This window comes from Pyxicephalus adspersus, chromosome 2 (genome assembly GCF_032062135.1).
Source record: "Pyxicephalus adspersus chromosome 2, UCB_Pads_2.0, whole genome shotgun sequence".
NCBI classification, from domain to species: domain Eukaryota; kingdom Metazoa; phylum Chordata; class Amphibia; order Anura; family Pyxicephalidae; genus Pyxicephalus; species Pyxicephalus adspersus.
Window position 1 is genome coordinate 36,971,635 of NC_092859.1, and position 18,815 is coordinate 36,990,449.

Here is an 18,815-nt window from a genome sequence, read left to right on the forward strand (position 1 = left end):
CCCATTGTACTATATCCATGCAGAAATTCTTACCCTAGGACTGGAAGTGCATTAGAACTACAAAATTACTCCTCCTTTCATAATAATCACATAGAGGGAAGAGTGTTCTTCAGTTCACAAAGGTAAACAGAGCAGTGTAATAACAATGCTTGAGATTTGCACAGGATGTTGTATCATCATGGGTTTCTGGAGGGATCAGCAGGTATTCTTTTTGCAGACATCTCTAAAGGTGTTTATGTCAAATAAACGTTCAACCCTCACAATGCTGGTGCAGTACCATGGCATTTCTAAGATCTAAGCAAAGGCTAAGATACTACCTTTCTCTAAAATGAAGGATTGGAGAGTCTAGTTCTGTTTATAGTACATACATCCTGTGGTTTTAATAAAATCCTGTGCAAAATAAAATCAATATAAATATCTGATGTAAAGATGTTTAACAAGGCAGAGGCTAGGTGGCTTGTGGCACATCTTATGGGAAACAACACTATACTATTATTAACTTAATTGTGTGTGATTATTAGTAGAACATTGTAAAATTCATATACCGTTATAAAACAATATAACAAATTTAAATCAGCAGCTTGATAGTAAACACAATTTTAATAGAAAATACAACATGAGATTTAAAATAAATAACTATATATGTAATACATTTTATGAGATTTTGTGAATGTGAACAATTCGTTCCACTAGTCAAAATGATATTTCAGTCTTGGATTGTAATGTGTACTTTGGCAGGCAATGGAGCTAAAATGGAACAAAAGCAGGCTATTTGCCAGGACAACCAAGCTGAAAATAAAAATATTGTATTACAAACGAGGTTTTCAAAAACACATCATATACAATTTTACTTCTTTTTTTGCAATAGGACCAATCGAATAGGTAGTCCAGTGTCTTACACCATTGTTTCCCTTCACTTTTTAACTAAAGTAGTTATTAGTGCAGCAACAGACGGAAATAAGTACTGGTAGCTCCCACCCTGCATACACATATTACTGTTTGTCTTGTCTAGGGGTTTAACTATCAGTTACTCAGCATACACCTCAGTCCCATGGCACCTGTCCATTGGTGTTCTTGTCTTACAATTGGCATGTAGGTGGGCCATTGACATCACCACTTACAATGCAGGAGGACTGGGGTAACAACTGAACCGGTGAGTACTGCACTCTTTTATGGCCCCTGTAGACAAATCAAGCAATATATATTGTATACAAGAGGGGCTACTAATGTTTCTTCTTTTTATGAATAAATAAAAATGGAAGGCTCCTTTGGCTCATTTAAATGAACTGTACAAATTTCGGCAATAGGAACCAAAAAGAGCCAATTAAAATTACAATCATATATGACAATTACAAACCATTTGCGTTATGAGTTAGTGGTTACTTGAACCTTTAAATTATTAAAAGCTGTAATTTATTAAAGCTCAGCTCCAGCCAAACAGCTACATACACATTTGAAAATCCAATATGGCATCTGTTTTCTCTGCCAAAGGATTTGTATTTCTGTACAAACAGTCCTTACATTTACAAGCCCTGTCAGACCACCTTGCCAGGTAGTGACCTGAAGTTAAGGAGTACATCTTGGTCACCCCAATGCCTTTAGGCTGAGTAGTCACTCTTTATAATGATGGTTCCTTAGAATCATGGTAATAGCTAAGCAAACCTTGCAAAGATGCAGAAACTACCAACTAGCAAGGGTTTATTGTTTGGATTGGTGAGCCAGGTGGATGTCTGCACAAATATATGTAATATCATTTTATAAGCTGGCCCCAATCATTTTGATTAGGGCACAATCATCGCAGGTCTAGTGGCAACTTGAGAACCAGATTTGCTTGTAGGCCTATGTCTTACTGCACTATAAAACTACAAACAAATCCACAATATATTTTCTGATAAATACTGTATTACATATACAATGATAACTGAATTTTTAGGTTATGTGTTATAAGGTAAACATAGCAGTACCACTTCTGACCAGCAGATAGCAGTATAACATATTCCCTTGTAAATTTAAAGTGAACTTGTCCTATGAACAAACTGTAAAACCAATGTAAGTACAAGTTGACATTCAAAAATCTGGCCATCGATAATCCGGTTCCTTCAGATTTCCGGCATAGATTTCGAAGCGTATTTTCAAATTTACACTGTTTTCTGGAGGGGCTGTTTATGTTTTGATGGCACTGTACTCCAGAATCAGCTGTTGGGTCTTGCTTGCACGTGCTTTCCTGCTCATTCCTTCTCATTTATTTGCTGCTGTATGGCCCCATTTTGGATTCAGCATCCATTTAAAGGACTGTACAAGTATTCATTTTCTGTTAAATATATACAGCATATATAACCATAAGAAATCCAGAATTTTCGATAATCTGGCACTACTTAGGAACAGAGGGTGCCGGATTTTTAAACTTCAACCTGTACTTAGAAATAATCAGCAGAGACCATATATCTCCTGGCACCCCAAAATGACATCATAGTTTTTAACCATCACTTTACTTTCATGTGTCATTATAAGAGATGTCCATCACATATTGCGCTGTTTTTAAGCAATACAAACTGTGCCAAAATAAGGCAAATTGCAATCTAAATGTTGTTAACATCATTAACCAGGAGAAAGATAGACAATGAATTTCACAATTCGACAGTTCCATTTGGTGTTGTTTTCTACAGCCTTGTCTCATTCACACTTTTTGATGTCTGCAAAGCAACAGTTACAAAAGTCATTCCTGGATTCATTGTTCGTATGTGAGAGTTCACAGAATAACTGCCATACATTTTTGTACTTTGCAGCTTTATAGCCTTACAGAAAGCTGAGAGAGGCATTTTCTCAATAGACATGACTCACGATGATAGCCTGAAAACATAAATCCTGCAGGAATTGTCATCTTCTATAAAGAAGGTGGAAGAAATTACCGTAATCTATAGGGAAAACTGAAAGCCCCTTTAAGACAGAATGTTGTACCATCCTTTGATCTGTGCACCCCTAGACTTAGTGGTTACATCCTCAGTCACTTTACAATTCGGATTCCACAAGGTCTGTGATCTCTCTCAAAAGACGATTGAAACCTGGACGCGTCTCTGGTTTCTGTTTATGGATGAAGAAAACAGACATTAACGGGGCCACATAGCTGTCAATCTTTTTAAAGTTAACTAGCTACATGACATAGGGTAGATTACGTAATATACAAATTATAGTGATATCTCCAGCCTAATAAAGCCACAGTATGTACACACATCAGATAACTGTTGTTCAAAATGAACATCATTGATGTGAATGGTGGTCCACCGGAGGTTCTTCATCAATGACGACCCCCTGGACTGATCAGGAATGGCCAATCATTTAGTTTTAGTTTGTTAATGGCTCATTTATTCATCTGTCACTCTAAATGATCATGTAAGATCTTCTGATGTACATTGGACATCTCAATGGGGCTTACCTGCATGAGCAGACATTCTGGGCCGGATTTATTAAAGCTCTCCTGGCTGGAGAGGATATACTTTCATTAGTAAAACCAGGAAACCTGGAATGGATTTCTTCAAAGTCATTTACTATTTGCTAACAAAGGTTTTCTGGATCACCCAGCTTCACTTATGAAAGTGTATCTTCTCCAGCCTTGGGGAGCTTTAATAAATCAGGCCTTGTATGTCCAGTTCCTTTAGGGTAACAAAGCACAATCTTACCTGTTTTTCATGGTTTGGTGCACAATTTAAATCTCTAGTATAATAATTACATAGATATACATTATTTGAATCCCTGTCGTCTTACCTCATGCCAGCAGCTGTGCATTAGTTGGTACACTTTTTCTGTGGCCAGTTTAGGCTTGAAGAGTCTCAGACCAGCTGATATTTCCTTCACAGCATCTGCATTGCTAAGGTGCTCGAAGGGCGTCTTTCCTTCACTGAATATCTCCCAAACCAGAACACCTGCACAGGACGCACAATTGTGTTATATTAGTCACAGAGCATAAAGATTTTGTATCACATTCTATCCATACTCATTTGGCAGTGTACAAATTACAGGCGGACATCTCTTGCTTGTAATAAACTAAATTCCTAGCTCAGGGCATATGTTCAACACGGTTAATATTTTCTATGGCTGGGTCCCATGCATGCAGAACATATTCGAACAAAAAAATAGGTTAGAAACTGGACTAGAACTAGACAGTCCTGGTTTAGATAAAAATCCTGGCTTGTGTGTGGCACCTAAGGTGTAGAGTTGGACTCCCCTGGACTAGACCCTTCTGAATTGCAGGAAGGGCTGCACAAAATTATATATCTTTTGGTGGGGAACATAGTATCTATGTATAAGTTTGTTTGTCTATCTGACATCTTTCTTTGCAAATGCAAGGTGCCCACTGTCATACCAATCCAAAGGCTTTTCTGACCTGGACCAGTTATTCAGATCACGGATTGTGATTTTGATCATTTGCTCAGAAAATAATTTGGAGACAGACAAGCAACATGCTTTTTTTAAATGAAACAAAGTGTTAAAGAAAAGAAAAGAGGTTTGCAGCTCACAAATTAGTTTCAAATCTTAATTATGTATTTTTACATATTAGATTAATACATAATTACAAACAATCAAATGTGAAATTTGAACCCCAGACCTGTTTAACAATTCACAGGAATAAGGGTTGCATAAACTATACATACGTGCTCCTAATAACAAAGGTTATACAAGGAAAGAATGAGGACCGTATTTTTGTCGTATGAAAATCAATCACTACTTATTTCATTACCTTCCCCACTTCATTTTCCATGCTTTCTTTTATGATTTTTCAACACCAGCAAGTAAGTAATACCACAACTTATGATTTCATTTTATTAAGGCTAACCAATATACAAGTAGTACAAGACTTATATCATTACAGTAATGTTCTATATATGTATTAGCATTTACAAATTCACTGTTTTTCCAGTATGGTATTTTGAACAACCTATGATATGATGAATATAGAATGTAAAATGTTTGATATTTATATTTATATGTACATACAGACTGTTAAGCTCGTTAATTATCAATATCCCTAAAGAAGCCTATTCATGGCGAAATGCGTCAGTTTTTATACGGCAAAACACGGTCCTCATTCTTTCCTTGTATAAACATTGTTATTAGGAGAACGTATGTATAGTTTTGTATAATCCTTATTCCTGTGAATTGTTGAACAAGTCTGGGGTTTAAGTTTCACATTTGATTGTTTGTAATTATGTATTGATCTAATATGTAAAAATACATAATTAAGATTTAAAACAAATTTGTGAGCAACAAATCTCTTTTCTTTATTTCATTTATGCAATTCGAAGAGGTGGCTCAACCTATATCTATATTATAAGTAAGAAGAGAACTACACATTCCTTTTTTTTCGAACATGCTTTTTTAGAAAGAAGCCAGCAATGGCATCCAAATGGCATGGAGTGAATGTAATTACCAATAAAAAATTCATACCATAAGCCCAGACATCTGATTTGCTGCTGTAGCGTCCATATTGATAGACCTCTGGAGCTGACCATTTTACTGGAAATTTACTGCCTGATGAGCTGGTGTATTGGTCATCAAGTACAAACCTAGAAAAATATTAACAGCTTAGAAGGTAAAAAAGTAATGGCCAACAAAAGACTCTCTAGAAGTTAGCTAATAGTCCGAAGGTTGCCTATATCAAAGCCCAAAAACTGCACTTAGCAATGAAGTGGGAGAACAGGAAACTGCATTCTAAAGTAGGTGTGGTGTAGGCTTTATTTTTTTTTTAAGTACCCCTTGGAATATTTAAAAAATACATATATATATATATATATATATATATATATATATACACTTTTTGATCCTTGTAAAAAATGGATAAAATGGTTGCAGTAAAATCACAACATCATTGTCACCCTTGCTGTTGCTGTAGCTGCTTAAAAGTTAGCCTACTTGCTAATTCTATTAGAAAATAGCCATGTCTACCCTTTAGTTTGGCCTACAGCCCTATAAATTGACAGCATATTGCTTTATATGCAGACATTTACCATGGTAATGTGAATTCAAAATGCCTGTTAATTAGATTAGAATAAAACCTAAAGTGCTTAGAAGAACTTTAAGTCTTGCGTGGTGATTTTTTAAAAATTGTATGGAAAACTTTAGGGCAATTGAACAGTTTTGAGGATCAACGCTGATCTGGGAACCCATGTATTCATTAGTGAAAGAGAACTGACGAGTGCGTCTGAGTGTCAGTTTTACCAATATATAGGAAAGTCTTAGGCCCTGATTTATCAAAGTTCTCCAAGGCTGGAGAGAATACACTTTCAGTATCAATGAAGCTGGGTGATCCAGCAAACCTGGGATGGATCTGGTCCAGGATTGAAAACATTTGCAAACAAATAGCTAATGACTTTTAGGAAATCCATTCCAGGTTTGCTGGATTACCCAGGTTCACTGATGAAAGTGTATTCTCTCCAGCCTTGGAGAACTTTAGTAAATCAGGGTCTTAGTGTGAGTGGACAACCCGACTATTAATCTACAGGGAACCATATGTCATCAATCATGTGACATGTTAATAACAATCTTTGTCCACTTACCTGGTCATCCCAAAATCTGACACTTTAACCACTAATGACTCTCCAACCAGACAGTTCCGAGCAGCCTGTGACACAGAAAGTATTTTTTTCAGAGCAACATTATTAAAGTTTAGTGACGATACAAAAGTTATAAAATGTATAGTATAGGTTAGATACAAAGCAGCTTACATAATGTTAAATTTACAGAGCAGTAGGTAAAGCGAAGAAACCCATTATCTGACTAATCCAACATTTTGAGCTGTTTCTAAGATGGGCTGATTACATCTGAATAGCTGCTACTGGTAAATAGTCTTTCGGCACAAGATAGAAAATAGGTGAGGCAATGGCCCTTACTAGGTCTCTGTGAATGAAATTAGAGGTCTCCAGATATTCCATGCCCTCACAGACATCCTGGCACATCCCAAGAGCTGTGCTCCTTGATAGCGTCCCCTTGTTTCTGCGTAAGTAGTCATTCAGGCTGCCATGTTCCATGTACTCAAACACTAGAAAGATTGGCATTTGTTGGGTGTATACACCATGCAGCTGCACAAGTTTTGGATGAGACATCTTCCTGTAAAAAAGAAAGAAGGACATAATTTGAGATAAAGAATCAGAATTTTTAGCTGGGTGATTGATGGCATTGTGACAACATTCTGTGCAAAATGTGTCCAAGTTTGCATTTTCTCTGAATTGCTATGTTTCTTCCACACTTTAAAAATATAACTTCCTATTTATTAAAAGGAACTCTAAATCTCCAAACTTTCACCTTTAACAGAATTCTCTATGCACTGCTTTTACTAATAGCACAATGTACAATACAGTAAAGATGTGCAATGAACAATGAATGGCCACAAAAGAAAACCTCAATTTTATCTTCAAAAATGAATCATTTTTATTGGATGCTAACTGTAGTGTACATTTTGCTTTTCCATACTTTAATTAAATTGCAAACATTTAATTCAGTTTCTGTTAGCTTTATTGGCTTGTCTTTTTGTATGAATATGTTTAACGTTCCAATTTCAAACAAAGCAAAGTCCACAACTCTACTAATATCAACTCTTTGGGAAATACATTAATATTATTATTATTACACAGTATTTATATAGCACCGACATATTACACAGCGCTGTACAGTGAGTCCATAGTCATGTCACTAGCTGTCCCTCAAAGGGGCTCACAATTTAATGTCCCACCATAGTCATATATCTTCAATACAGTCTAAGGTCAATTTTGAGGGTATGCCGATTACCTTACTGCATAAGTCCACTAAATTCTTAATTGTGTAAATTTAAAACTGTTCTTACATCAAAACTTGAGCTTCCTCCACAAAGTCTTCATCTGACATCATCCCTTCCCGAATCATCTTTACGGCAACTTTTTTGGTTCCTTGCCAAGATGCCAACTTTACCACTCCAAATTGTCCACTGCCAATCTCCTGAATAAATGTCAAGTGTGTGGGGTCAATTTCCCATTTACCTGTAAAGAGACAAAATGGACTGATTACAAGACGAGGCACATGCAACAATACTACTACAGGTTTTATGTGAAATTCTTGTCTTTGATAGTTGGATGTAACCTTTACTAGATCAGGACCTAGCTACTGAAGCTAAATATGTATGGGAAATATGGTTAGTGCTGCTCTATGTTGATTTAGTTCAAGGTGAAGGCAGAATCTTAACCTTTAAAGTATAAATTGCTTTGTAAATTTTACTTTGCACATTTACAAAACAATGGTAATATGGACAAACATAATATATTTATACAGTAGACTCACCATAGCTCAGTCCAGCTGTGACAGGGGTTGTCTCCTTCCAGTAGCAGACCGGAAAGCGGAGCCGCGATACCAGACCTGTATATGTATCAAGAACATGAGGAATTAGTAACAAAGTGATGATTTTTTTATCTATATATCTATTTTTTATCATATTAAGTTATATTATTAAAATAAAAAAAAGAATTCATATATCCATACCCCCACAGTTGTGTTGGTGGTAGTTGATGAGTTGGGGTATAGTGGTAAACACAAACTTCTCAGCCACATAGTATTTCTTGGGGGTGTCATTTGTTTGTCGGATATGATAATGCTTCACTGTTTGAATTCCATCTCTGTAGGAGTAAATTAATAAATAAATGTTTAAAGAATACACCAAAGGAAAATGCTGTTTATGCGGAAAAAAAGCTGATTTGTATCATAATTTACAGTAAACTAGAATGCTTTTGGGTCATTTTTTTAGATGATCATATGTTTATGTGTTTCAAAATTTTCAATGTAACATATACAGTACACAAGGCTTGTTCAAATCTGAAATCCATGGAAACAGCTAAATACACAGCAGGTAAAATACATGTTTTATCTGCCAAAAGATTTGTACTTCCGTGCATTCAGCCATGAGATATACAGAGTTCTGCCATACAGCACAGCTGGGTTTGTGGCGTGAAGCCATATGGGCATTACAATTCAATTGTTCTGCCCCCAGCATGTAAATGGACAGTGAAGGAGCAGGAGCAGTCCCATCATCCTCATTGGTCTGCCCTCTAATTCTCTCAGCATTTTTTGTCAGCAGAATTACAGTGCAGAGTATCTAATTGGCTTCTAGTTCTGCCTATACTTTTCACAGTCTACAGTCTGTGTACAGGTTAATACCAAGATAAATTAAGGTACTTTAAAAAAAAAGTTTTAATGACTGCAAACTGCAACTGGGTCATTACTTGGACACATTCAGCTTGAGCTACTGAATCCTGTAAACAACAGGTTCCTTTTGGCAATTGTAAAGGCTGCACAGAAAACTACATATTATTCTTAAAAAACAAATAAAGCAAAAACAAAAATTTTCATTTTTTTAAGTTTTTAACTTAATAAAAAAATATGTACAAAACCATGTATTTCACAGCATATCTGACCCATAAAGGAGATTCGGTCCACCCATTTGCTTTTCAGCCTGATTACTATTGGAATTTGCCCTGTTCTTTTTGAAGTTTGGTTGGACTTTAAGGCTGGAACAGGATTCTTGGATTAATGGAGGATTATGGATCTATATGATGATAAACTATTACTTCCCATACAGAAGCATCATATGCACAGATTGTTTGTGATAGAAGATGAATAATAATATTACCCTAGAGACTTTGTAAATATCGATAAGGTGTATATTCCTGGTTGTCTTGAGTCTCGAACCATAAAAGCGCCTTCCTTGCCCTATGCAGGAAAAAACCAAACAAACAAATAAATAAAATAGAAAACCAGAAGAAGCATAAATCAATTAATTAACAATAGTGTATTTTAACAAAACTGAATAATACTTAATGATTATTTGAAAATGCAGGTATCCTCTACAATCAATATGATTTTCATTTTCTACAGTAAGGGGAGCAAAAAACAAAACCTGATTGCTTCAGGAGGTTACTGCACTTTGCACATAATCAATAAATGTCTAAATATCATCTAAATGTATAAATATCACCAGTTTAAAGAAGAGGGCATATTTAAAATACTGTGAATGCACACATCGTTATGTCAGAATCACTGCTTTATATACTACAGGATAGGTTATTTGGCAACATACTGTAAGTCTATGTAACACCAGCAAAAATAGGAAACATTTCGATCAAATATTGCTTCAAAAATTGCTTTCCAAAGATTCTAATAAAAAAAATGCATAGAAAATAGAACTTGCCTGATCAATTAGAAGCTTTTCAGCTTGGTTCCTGCTAATATTTCTGTTGTACCATCTAAAATCAAAGAGGCAGATTAACACATATATTCCAGGGCAAATTTATAAAATTAAGTATAACCAGACAGGGTAGGGGCAGGCAAATGGAGTGCAGAACCCCAACTAAACAAGACCAAGGAGAATACAATCTTCTAAATCACACAATAAAATGTCCTTATTCCTCATTTTTGGCTGTTGGGTTGAGTAAGTCAATGTAATAAGTAAGTCAATGTTGAGTAAGCCAATGTTTGACCCTGTATAAACCTGTTCTGTAATATTAAGCAGTATGTGCACATTAATTCTAGATGGACGGTCAGGCCAGTGGCATATGGGAATAATTTGCGTGGCCTCACCCAATAAACAAGGAAAAGTGAAAGATAAATAAAGAAATATATGGTTTCTAACATGCATAGGTAAATATTTAGAAATCACCGCTGGCATTTAAGGATAACTTAATACTCATAAGCATAGCACATATATTATTACACTATACTACATTTTTCTTTTTAAGTTTTTTTTTTTTCTGTGGCTCACGTTGGTTGATAATACTGTTCCTGCACAGGCACAGTCTCAGTTGGTGTCATCACTCTAGGACAAAAAGTCCTATACAGACTTAATTACCATGTCAAACTGAGAAGTGAAAAGCCTGTAGAGAGAAAGCAACTCCCCCCACGAAGCCGAGGGTGAGCTACCCGGTCATTTTTGGTGGTTTGCATAGCTGGATTTATTAGAATGCAAAGTCTAGAAGCTACAGGAGGTGAGTACCAACCAAGTTTGGAGTAAAAAACTTCTAGAGGGAATAGTGAATAAAGAATATCAGTGAGTATCTGTATAGTCTTATGGATTTTTTAGCATACTCTAATAATATTATTGATATAATTATTATTATTATTATTATTATTAATAAATCAATAAAATAAACATTAATTTATTATTCCACTTTGGTTCCCCAAATCGTTATTACGGCAAACATAGCCCCTGTTCATAATGCCCAAAAAGGCTTGGAAAAGTTGGGTCATGAAAACAACGTTAGTCTTTATATGTCCAGACTTATATCCGTATCTATGACCGGTCATTATAGTTATATTTTCCAAACACAGTGCTAGTACTTACTCATAGCCCAGCAGACTGTCTTCACTTTGCTTTGCCAAATAACTGCTTGGAGCATATCCCACATGCCTGAAATAAGATATATAATTGTATTATCATGCTTCACGCTCAGAGGCCTTTATGGAGAAAAGAAGATGATTGCTAAATGTTAAAGTATAATTCTAATTCTTTGGTTCCACATTCAGGATAGCCTAACGGATCTGGAGCAGCCTTTGTTCCTGCTATCTGTAGTGTAAGTGTTGTAAGCACATGTACGTACCTCACCAATGATAATCTGTACTTTGTTGACCTTATACCCAGCCTTAAAATGTATTAAAAAAAAACTCAATACAAATGTGATATATATTGCAGTTTACCAATCAGTAGATCATCGGTCTTTAACTTGACCAGGGAATAGCATTAGGGACCCCTAAAACAATCCCCAATTAAATTTACAATGAGGAAGGTAGTGTGACGTTTGTTGTACACTTTCAGATCCAGAGAAAATGTATGAAAATCTACTAGTGCCGAGCTACTGCCGCTTAAGCCAATGTATTGGCCATAGGTAGCATGTATGTTATCATTCATTTCTTATCCTGAACTGTGTCTGATCATCAGAAACAATGGTCATGTCTGTTACAAGTACTGGGACAAATATTGGTGGTCTTAGAAATGGAAAGGATCCTTGCGTGGAATTTAAAAACACCCCTAAATTTTGATGGCATTGCTAGTTGGACGTTTACCTCTAATGCGGGCACCGACATTGGACAAGTATGTGGCTAAAGGAAATCACAAAGGTACCAAAAATGATGCTGGATTTAAGTCCTAAATGAACAGCATAAATGTAAATCACCTTTATATATTAAGAACCCTGAAATTCCTGACACCCAGAATTGATAAAATAATTGTCAGAGCTCATTAGTATCCACTTACCCATTTTTATCCTGTACTTTCCACCAGTGCTGTTCAGAAGTGTCCACTAACAGATACTCTTCCCCTCTGCGGAGTGCCAGTTCTTCCGAGTTTTCTGTTGTGTAATCGTATAAAGCCAATGACCAGCCTGACTGAGCAACACATAGAAAAATGTATTTAAACCAGTGAATACATTTACGTGTCAGATAAACATTTTCTCAGTGACAGGTGAATTGCACAGCTTCCTATTCTTAGGCAAAAACGATTTTTGTTGTCACTCCTAACTACATAGTTGTTTAGACCTTTGAAGGAATGGCAATAAAAGGTTATGTTGCCAATGGTTTGGCATCTTGAATAGGATTCAAATACACCACTAGAACACACCAGTAGTTGGACAAAAATATGGTAGGTGTCAAATCAACTGGTAGGGACAACTTAAATTTGAATATCTAGTCTAATACAACATAAGGCAATATTCCTTACAGCACACAATTGTATGCATTACAGAACATAGTGGTGTGATTGAGCTCACATGAATACTCACATACTACTGTGATTCAGGGACATTGCTAACAAATTTTCAATATAAAATGAGTCTTGGTAACAAACGTACATGAAACACTCACCCTGTTATCATCTGGAGTGGGAGGCAGAGGTTTCCCTTAAAATAAGAATAAAAAATATCATAAGAGGGGAGTAGAATGTTAAAAAATATTTATAAACAAAATATGGTCCATATGGTGGATTGAACTGAAAAGCTTTAGCTTCAAAAAAGAACAATGTAGTGCTTTTTAAAATAGTCCTACATTAGTGTACATAAGAGTAGATCATCTATAGGTAAATTAAACTTTTTGTTTTTACAGAATATGTTTTTATTGAAAATGTAAAAAATAAAATATGTAAAATTCAAAATGTGAAATTCAAAACAGTTTTATCTGGTAAAGCTCACATACTGAGCCTGATTTATTATATTTCCCAATAGCTGGAGAGGATACACTTTCATTAGTGAAGCTGGGTGATTCGGCAAACCTGGAATGGATCTGGTCCTGGATTCAAAACATTTTCTAGCAAATAACAATTAATAAAGAACAGGTTTGCTGGATCACCCAGCTTTACTGATGAAAGTATATCCTCTCCAGCCTTGGAGAGCTTTAATAAATCAGACCCACTGTTTTCCCCAACTGATGTCTATTATTAGGAGGTCCACTTTTCATTAGCTTTGAAAGTCTTTCTGTATAATATCACGTGGTGCACACCAGAGTCAAAATACCTAAAATCTAGCCTAAGGTATGTTATTTTTTACATTTCAGACCACCCTGTTGGAAATGTCTTACAATATAATATATACGTAAGAAAAGCCATAGAACTGATGTACTCTGTATGTTTTTTGTCTCTTTTCACTTTTTTTGCTTCCAGACGTTTGTCCTGTTGCATAACAATTAATGTACTGTCTGGTGATTTAGAAAAATCCTGACGTAAAGCCTAAGATTTCATAAATATTCTAGGAATGTCGTTCCACAAAGAAAATGTAACTGCAATATTAAATGGAAAGCTTTGTTCTATATAGTGCTGGGTTATTTCTCCAAACAAAGTGTCTTATTATTACATACATTGTATTAATCTATATAATGTATTCGCATAGCACATGGGACAAATCAAAGCTTTGAGCCTCTAAAGGAGCACATACATGCCAAAGGGTCAGTCTGGGTGAAAGCATATGCCAGACAAGTCTCAAGAAATAGGACCTGTGTCTGTGGTCACTGCCAATTGCTTACATACTCCATGCTGCAGCCACTCCACATTTCCTTGACTGTTTCTGACCCCACACCTTCTGATGATTGGCCACTTTCTGTTTAAAAGCTTCACATGAACATGGTCATATTGTTTGTGATAGCATAGTGTTGCACGGATTGATAGGGTTTTCATTTGTTCCTGATGTTGCCAATTTTGATACCTCTTGACCATTCTCTGTTTGCTGCCTAAATTATCCACCTGGCTGGTTGACTTATAGTATAAACTTTTTTTTCCTCCTGGCCTGAAACTCTTTGATTGCTTAGAATATTTGTTTAAATCTCCAACTTTCTGGGGTTGACCCCTGTCCTTGTCACCTGGACTCACCCTAATGAATCCTTGGTGTTATCCCAGACCTCTGTACATTCCTCTAGCCCTATTTGTCCAAATGGGTTCCCTGGTTGCCTGCCAATGCTCGCTCTCCCTTGAGTACACAGTACTAGAGCCAATCAAGTGCTGGATGGTGCAAATAATCTTCAGACATTGAGTGGATTTGAAGATTAGTTTCTGGACAAAGCATTGGCACTTGACCTTGGGTAAGTGTTATAATCTCTCTTTGCCCTGTTGAGAAGAATTTCCTATAACTTTCCAAAGATAAGCGGAAGGTTAGGTGAGATGTCTTCAATGTCAATAGATATCTTTTTTTTAAGTAACAGAACTTTATTGGTTGGTTAAGTTTTCCCCTTAGGCTTAAGGTGCGTACACACTTCCAATTTTTATCGTTCCAATCGAATGACGAACGATCGATTGGGCAAAAAATCGTTCGTAAAAAAGTAACCAACGACGCCGATGAACGAGGAAACTCGTTGGAAACGAACGACCGGACCGGCGGATCGGATTGGATGACGATCGTTGAACATCGTTCGTGTGTACGGTCGTTCGTTGATCGTCCATGTTCAGAGCATGCGTGATGAACGAACGTCCGTTCACTTTCCTGTCGTGCACATAGTTCCTCTATCGCTTAAACGATCGTATCTATTGTGTGTACAATATCTACGAACGATCGTGTCGTTATCTCTATGTGCAGGATCGGTGCTATACGATCGTTCGTATATATCGTGCAGGATCGTTCGTCGTTCGTTTTCCAACGATAATAATTGGAAGTGTGTACGTAGCTTTAGTCTACATGGACTGTTTCCCCACCGTTGCTTGCAACGTTTAAAAAATTAAAACGCAGGGTAAACATGCCTAAAACACGGGAAAATGCTTGAAAACGCTCCTATTGAACTCAATGAAGGCTTTTACAAGAGTTTTTAAGCTTTTTATGAAAGCTTCCATTGAAAGCAATGGTAGCTTTTAAATCGTTTGTAGCAGGACATTGGAATCTGGAAGCCCCCTTTAATAAGGAGACTCCCAGATCTCCACCACCCCACCCTGGGGAATGAATACAGGGGTACATGAAACCCCTTACTCATTCCCTGAAAGGGTTAAAAATAAAAATTTTATAAACGCTTATGTAAAATCGCTGCAATTGGCGGTAAAATGCGACAAAGGAGTTTATCAAATCAAGCTTTAAAATGCTTGAAAAAGTGAATAAAAGCTTATATTAATGTGGTTTTATATGCGTTTTTTAAACCGTCCACGTAGACCCAGCATTACTTCTTGTTCTTGAGACAGCTCAAAAAATATAGATATCCGTTGGTATCAGTCTTAGTAACAATAGTCACCAAGTTAAATAGAGAGAGTAAATCTCTTGTTAAGTTCCTCCTTTTACAACTCAATAGCATTTTTAAGGCCCTTTGTGTAATAAAGTACAACTAAATGCTTCTGTATGAAAGTCTAGACAAGTCCCAAGTCCAGTTATTTATTAATAAACAACACTCACACAATCAAAACAAAATGACCTGTTCTTCACTCGATACTTGTGACATCAAGAGTGTAGCTGCACTAACTGCAGGTACTATGTAATTGTTACTCCCACTACTCACAAACCTTAAAGCATATATCCATTGGGAAGGGTATTGTTTAGTCCTACTGACTTCTGAGACATTTCTATTGCCAAATGGCAACAAATTGATCAACTTTAGAAGGATCAGTAAATTGTCACCTTGTTTTTAAAAGTGTGAAGACTTTGAATCATTAATGAGCACTGAAGAGCAGGCTCTACCAGTCTACGAAAACCCTTAAAGGCATGAAAGTATATTGTAAAGTTTTTTTTTCAAGGCAGTCAGTACACTAGGAGGAAGTGACTTGTGGTTGTAGGTTCAACTCACCATTGGTGAAGCTACAGCAGTTAAATAAACCAAGTTAGCTGCTCACTTCCTGGCATATTCCTAACTCCCAGGTGGCCCTGTTTTAATGGCAACATAAAGATGTATTCCAACTAAACATCTAAATAGGCAGTTAAGATTCATATACGTTAACTATGTTTTCTAAACAGTCTACTTTTCCTTGTTATTGGACTTGCAATTAGTTACAATGAAAGTTTCAGCTTAATGGGACATTTTTTGTAATAAAATTTCGCCTTTTTTACACAAAATGCAGTACAAATGAGAAGAGAAAAAAAGGACAAAAATAAATGGTAAATACAGTTAGAATACTAATTTTTTTCACAGTGAACACTGTCCAGGTCATTTCATGTAAAAATGTAGCGCATGTACAGCGATCCCCTGACCAGAAACAACCACTGTCATTTCCTATGGCCAACATTGCAGCGGTGTGCCTTAGCACCCCCCTCCCCTTCAGAGAGCAATGCTGTGTGCACGTTTGTTTGTTCAACTGTCACTGAAAACAATCATAAAACAAAAAAAGATTTCCAGTAACAGAAATTTAATGTGTCAGTGTAGCTTAAGACTGATAGCATTGCAACAGGTGTTGTCAAATTTGTGGCACTTATACTTGTATAAATATAATTTATATATAACATTTTGAATATAACAGTTATTGTGGCGAATATAGATTTTTAAAGCCGAGTTATCATAACAATCTTTGACCGCCTATGTTCCTTCTAGGGAAATTCCACCCCTCCATTTTTCATGGCGACATTTATAAGAGGGACTGAAAATGACTGAAAGTTTTACAAATGTCACCAGAACAAAAGCTAGGAGAAGTCTAAACACCTGTTTTAGTGAAAACTGCCTCGAAGAGGATCTCTCTGATTCTCTGGGACGAGAAGTATAGGAGATTTACTGTAATCTCTCCAGGAAAGTTTTGGCTTTAGATAAACTTTAAATCTTCTTTTGATTCACTGGGACTATGTTTGTACACTGATAACAGTGGGTATAAACCACAATCATTTCACTAACCAACATCATTTCCTGAGTATAAATTGCCAAAAACGAGCAAAACTGTAAAAGATCCTCCAATTATAATTATAAACGTGCAGGGCTAGTCAAAAAGATGGTATGAAATACTAGGGCTATAGAATAATACAAAATACACATACACAATACATAAAGATCCTAAACACACCAGATGACTACAGGAAGGTGATTGCATATGTGTATAAATTGTTATAACAACACTCAAAACAGGAGTTATGAATCACATACTGTTACATCAGCACTAAGTCCCCATGTGTTTGGCATAGAAAAGGTGGTCTGTAGGTGATTTCCAGTTTATTACACAATATAAAATTTAAGAGTAGTGTGTTATTTTGACATATTGAGCACACATATATATATATATATATATATATATATATATATGGAGAGAGAGAGAGAGAAACATCTTAATAGCAGGGCAGATGAGAATACAAAGGCTGGAGAATGACAGTAAGGTGGACATTAACCACCACACTTCATCTTTTGTACCAGTTTACCTAAACCTGCAAACATAAAAGCTAAAATGGGCCTTCATATTAGTAAGCCCAGAATCTACTTATAAACTGAGTGTCATACCTGTTTCAAAATTACACTTAAAAGGTTTTGTTATTACCTAGCATCAATTTATAAGTATATCTTTATCATTGTGAAACAGCTTTTGAATTTGTATGACATATTTAAGAAATCTTTAAAGTGTTCTGTTTTTTACAGAAATGTTTTTAAGTGCATTTGTTTTATCTCCAAATGCTCCTAAAGAATCAGATTATGAAAAGCCGTGAAACACATGGGTGTAATTTTGAGGAACAATGCTCTCTAACTAAGTGAAACTTTGAGACACATTGCTGTATATTTAGAGCATACGATTTTTAATTTAATATTTATATTTGTGATTTAAAATTTGTGTTTCTTTTTAGAATACATTTTTTTTTTACTTTATTTTAAATGTGTGAAGGCCTGAGGCCTTAAAAATCCCATTTCTTGTTTCACTTTCTTGTTTCTGTTTATTCAGTCATATTAGAGATGTGGCATTCATATACGATTTGGAAACATATGATTGTTTTTTGTTTATAAGGTATTTTCAGTATAGGATACAGTGAAGTTTATTAAATCACCCCATTTTTTCTATTATTCTACCTACAGTAGCTCACCCTATTTATCAACAAGTCTCTAATACTGCAGACTCTCTGGCCCTGATTTATGAAAGCTCTCCAAGGCTGGAGAGAATACACTTTCAGAAGTGATCTGGGTGATCCAGAAAACATGGAATGGAATTTTAAAAATCATTTTCTATTTGCTAGCAAATGTTTTGAATCCTGGACCAGATCCATTCCAGGTTTGCTGGATCACCCAGTTCACTTCTGAAAGTGTATTCTCTCCAGCCTTGGAGAGCTTTCATAAATCAGCGTCTCTATCTCCATTTGTGAATACAGGTCATAAAAAATTGAACCATTTAGTTTTTCTGTTATTTGTTCATGGATACTGGTTTGATGTTCTACATAAAGAATTGGACTCTTTTATGC

General features: G+C 35.9%; 1 protein-coding gene across 1 annotated transcript in view; it reads right to left on the reverse strand.

The window, feature by feature from the left end:
* Nucleotides 1–587: 587 nt before the first annotated feature.
* ITK (IL2 inducible T cell kinase) overlaps nucleotides 588–18,815 on the reverse strand; it is a 28,615-nt gene continuing 10,387 nt past the window's right edge. The window contains exons 5-17 of the mRNA XM_072400443.1: nucleotides 12,868–12,902; nucleotides 12,263–12,393; nucleotides 11,354–11,419; nucleotides 10,205–10,259; nucleotides 9,647–9,726; nucleotides 8,503–8,636; nucleotides 8,305–8,379; nucleotides 7,835–8,006; nucleotides 6,885–7,101; nucleotides 6,552–6,616; nucleotides 5,443–5,561; nucleotides 3,763–3,920; nucleotides 588–3,081 (exon numbers count right to left, since the gene is read on the reverse strand). Of these exons, the coding sequence (XP_072256544.1) occupies nucleotides 3,010–3,081; nucleotides 3,763–3,920; nucleotides 5,443–5,561; nucleotides 6,552–6,616; nucleotides 6,885–7,101; nucleotides 7,835–8,006; nucleotides 8,305–8,379; nucleotides 8,503–8,636; nucleotides 9,647–9,726; nucleotides 10,205–10,259; nucleotides 11,354–11,419; nucleotides 12,263–12,393; nucleotides 12,868–12,902 (1,379 nt within the window). The 3' untranslated portion in view covers nucleotides 588–3,009. The remainder of the gene's footprint in view (nucleotides 3,082–3,762; nucleotides 3,921–5,442; nucleotides 5,562–6,551; nucleotides 6,617–6,884; nucleotides 7,102–7,834; nucleotides 8,007–8,304; nucleotides 8,380–8,502; nucleotides 8,637–9,646; nucleotides 9,727–10,204; nucleotides 10,260–11,353; nucleotides 11,420–12,262; nucleotides 12,394–12,867; nucleotides 12,903–18,815) is intronic.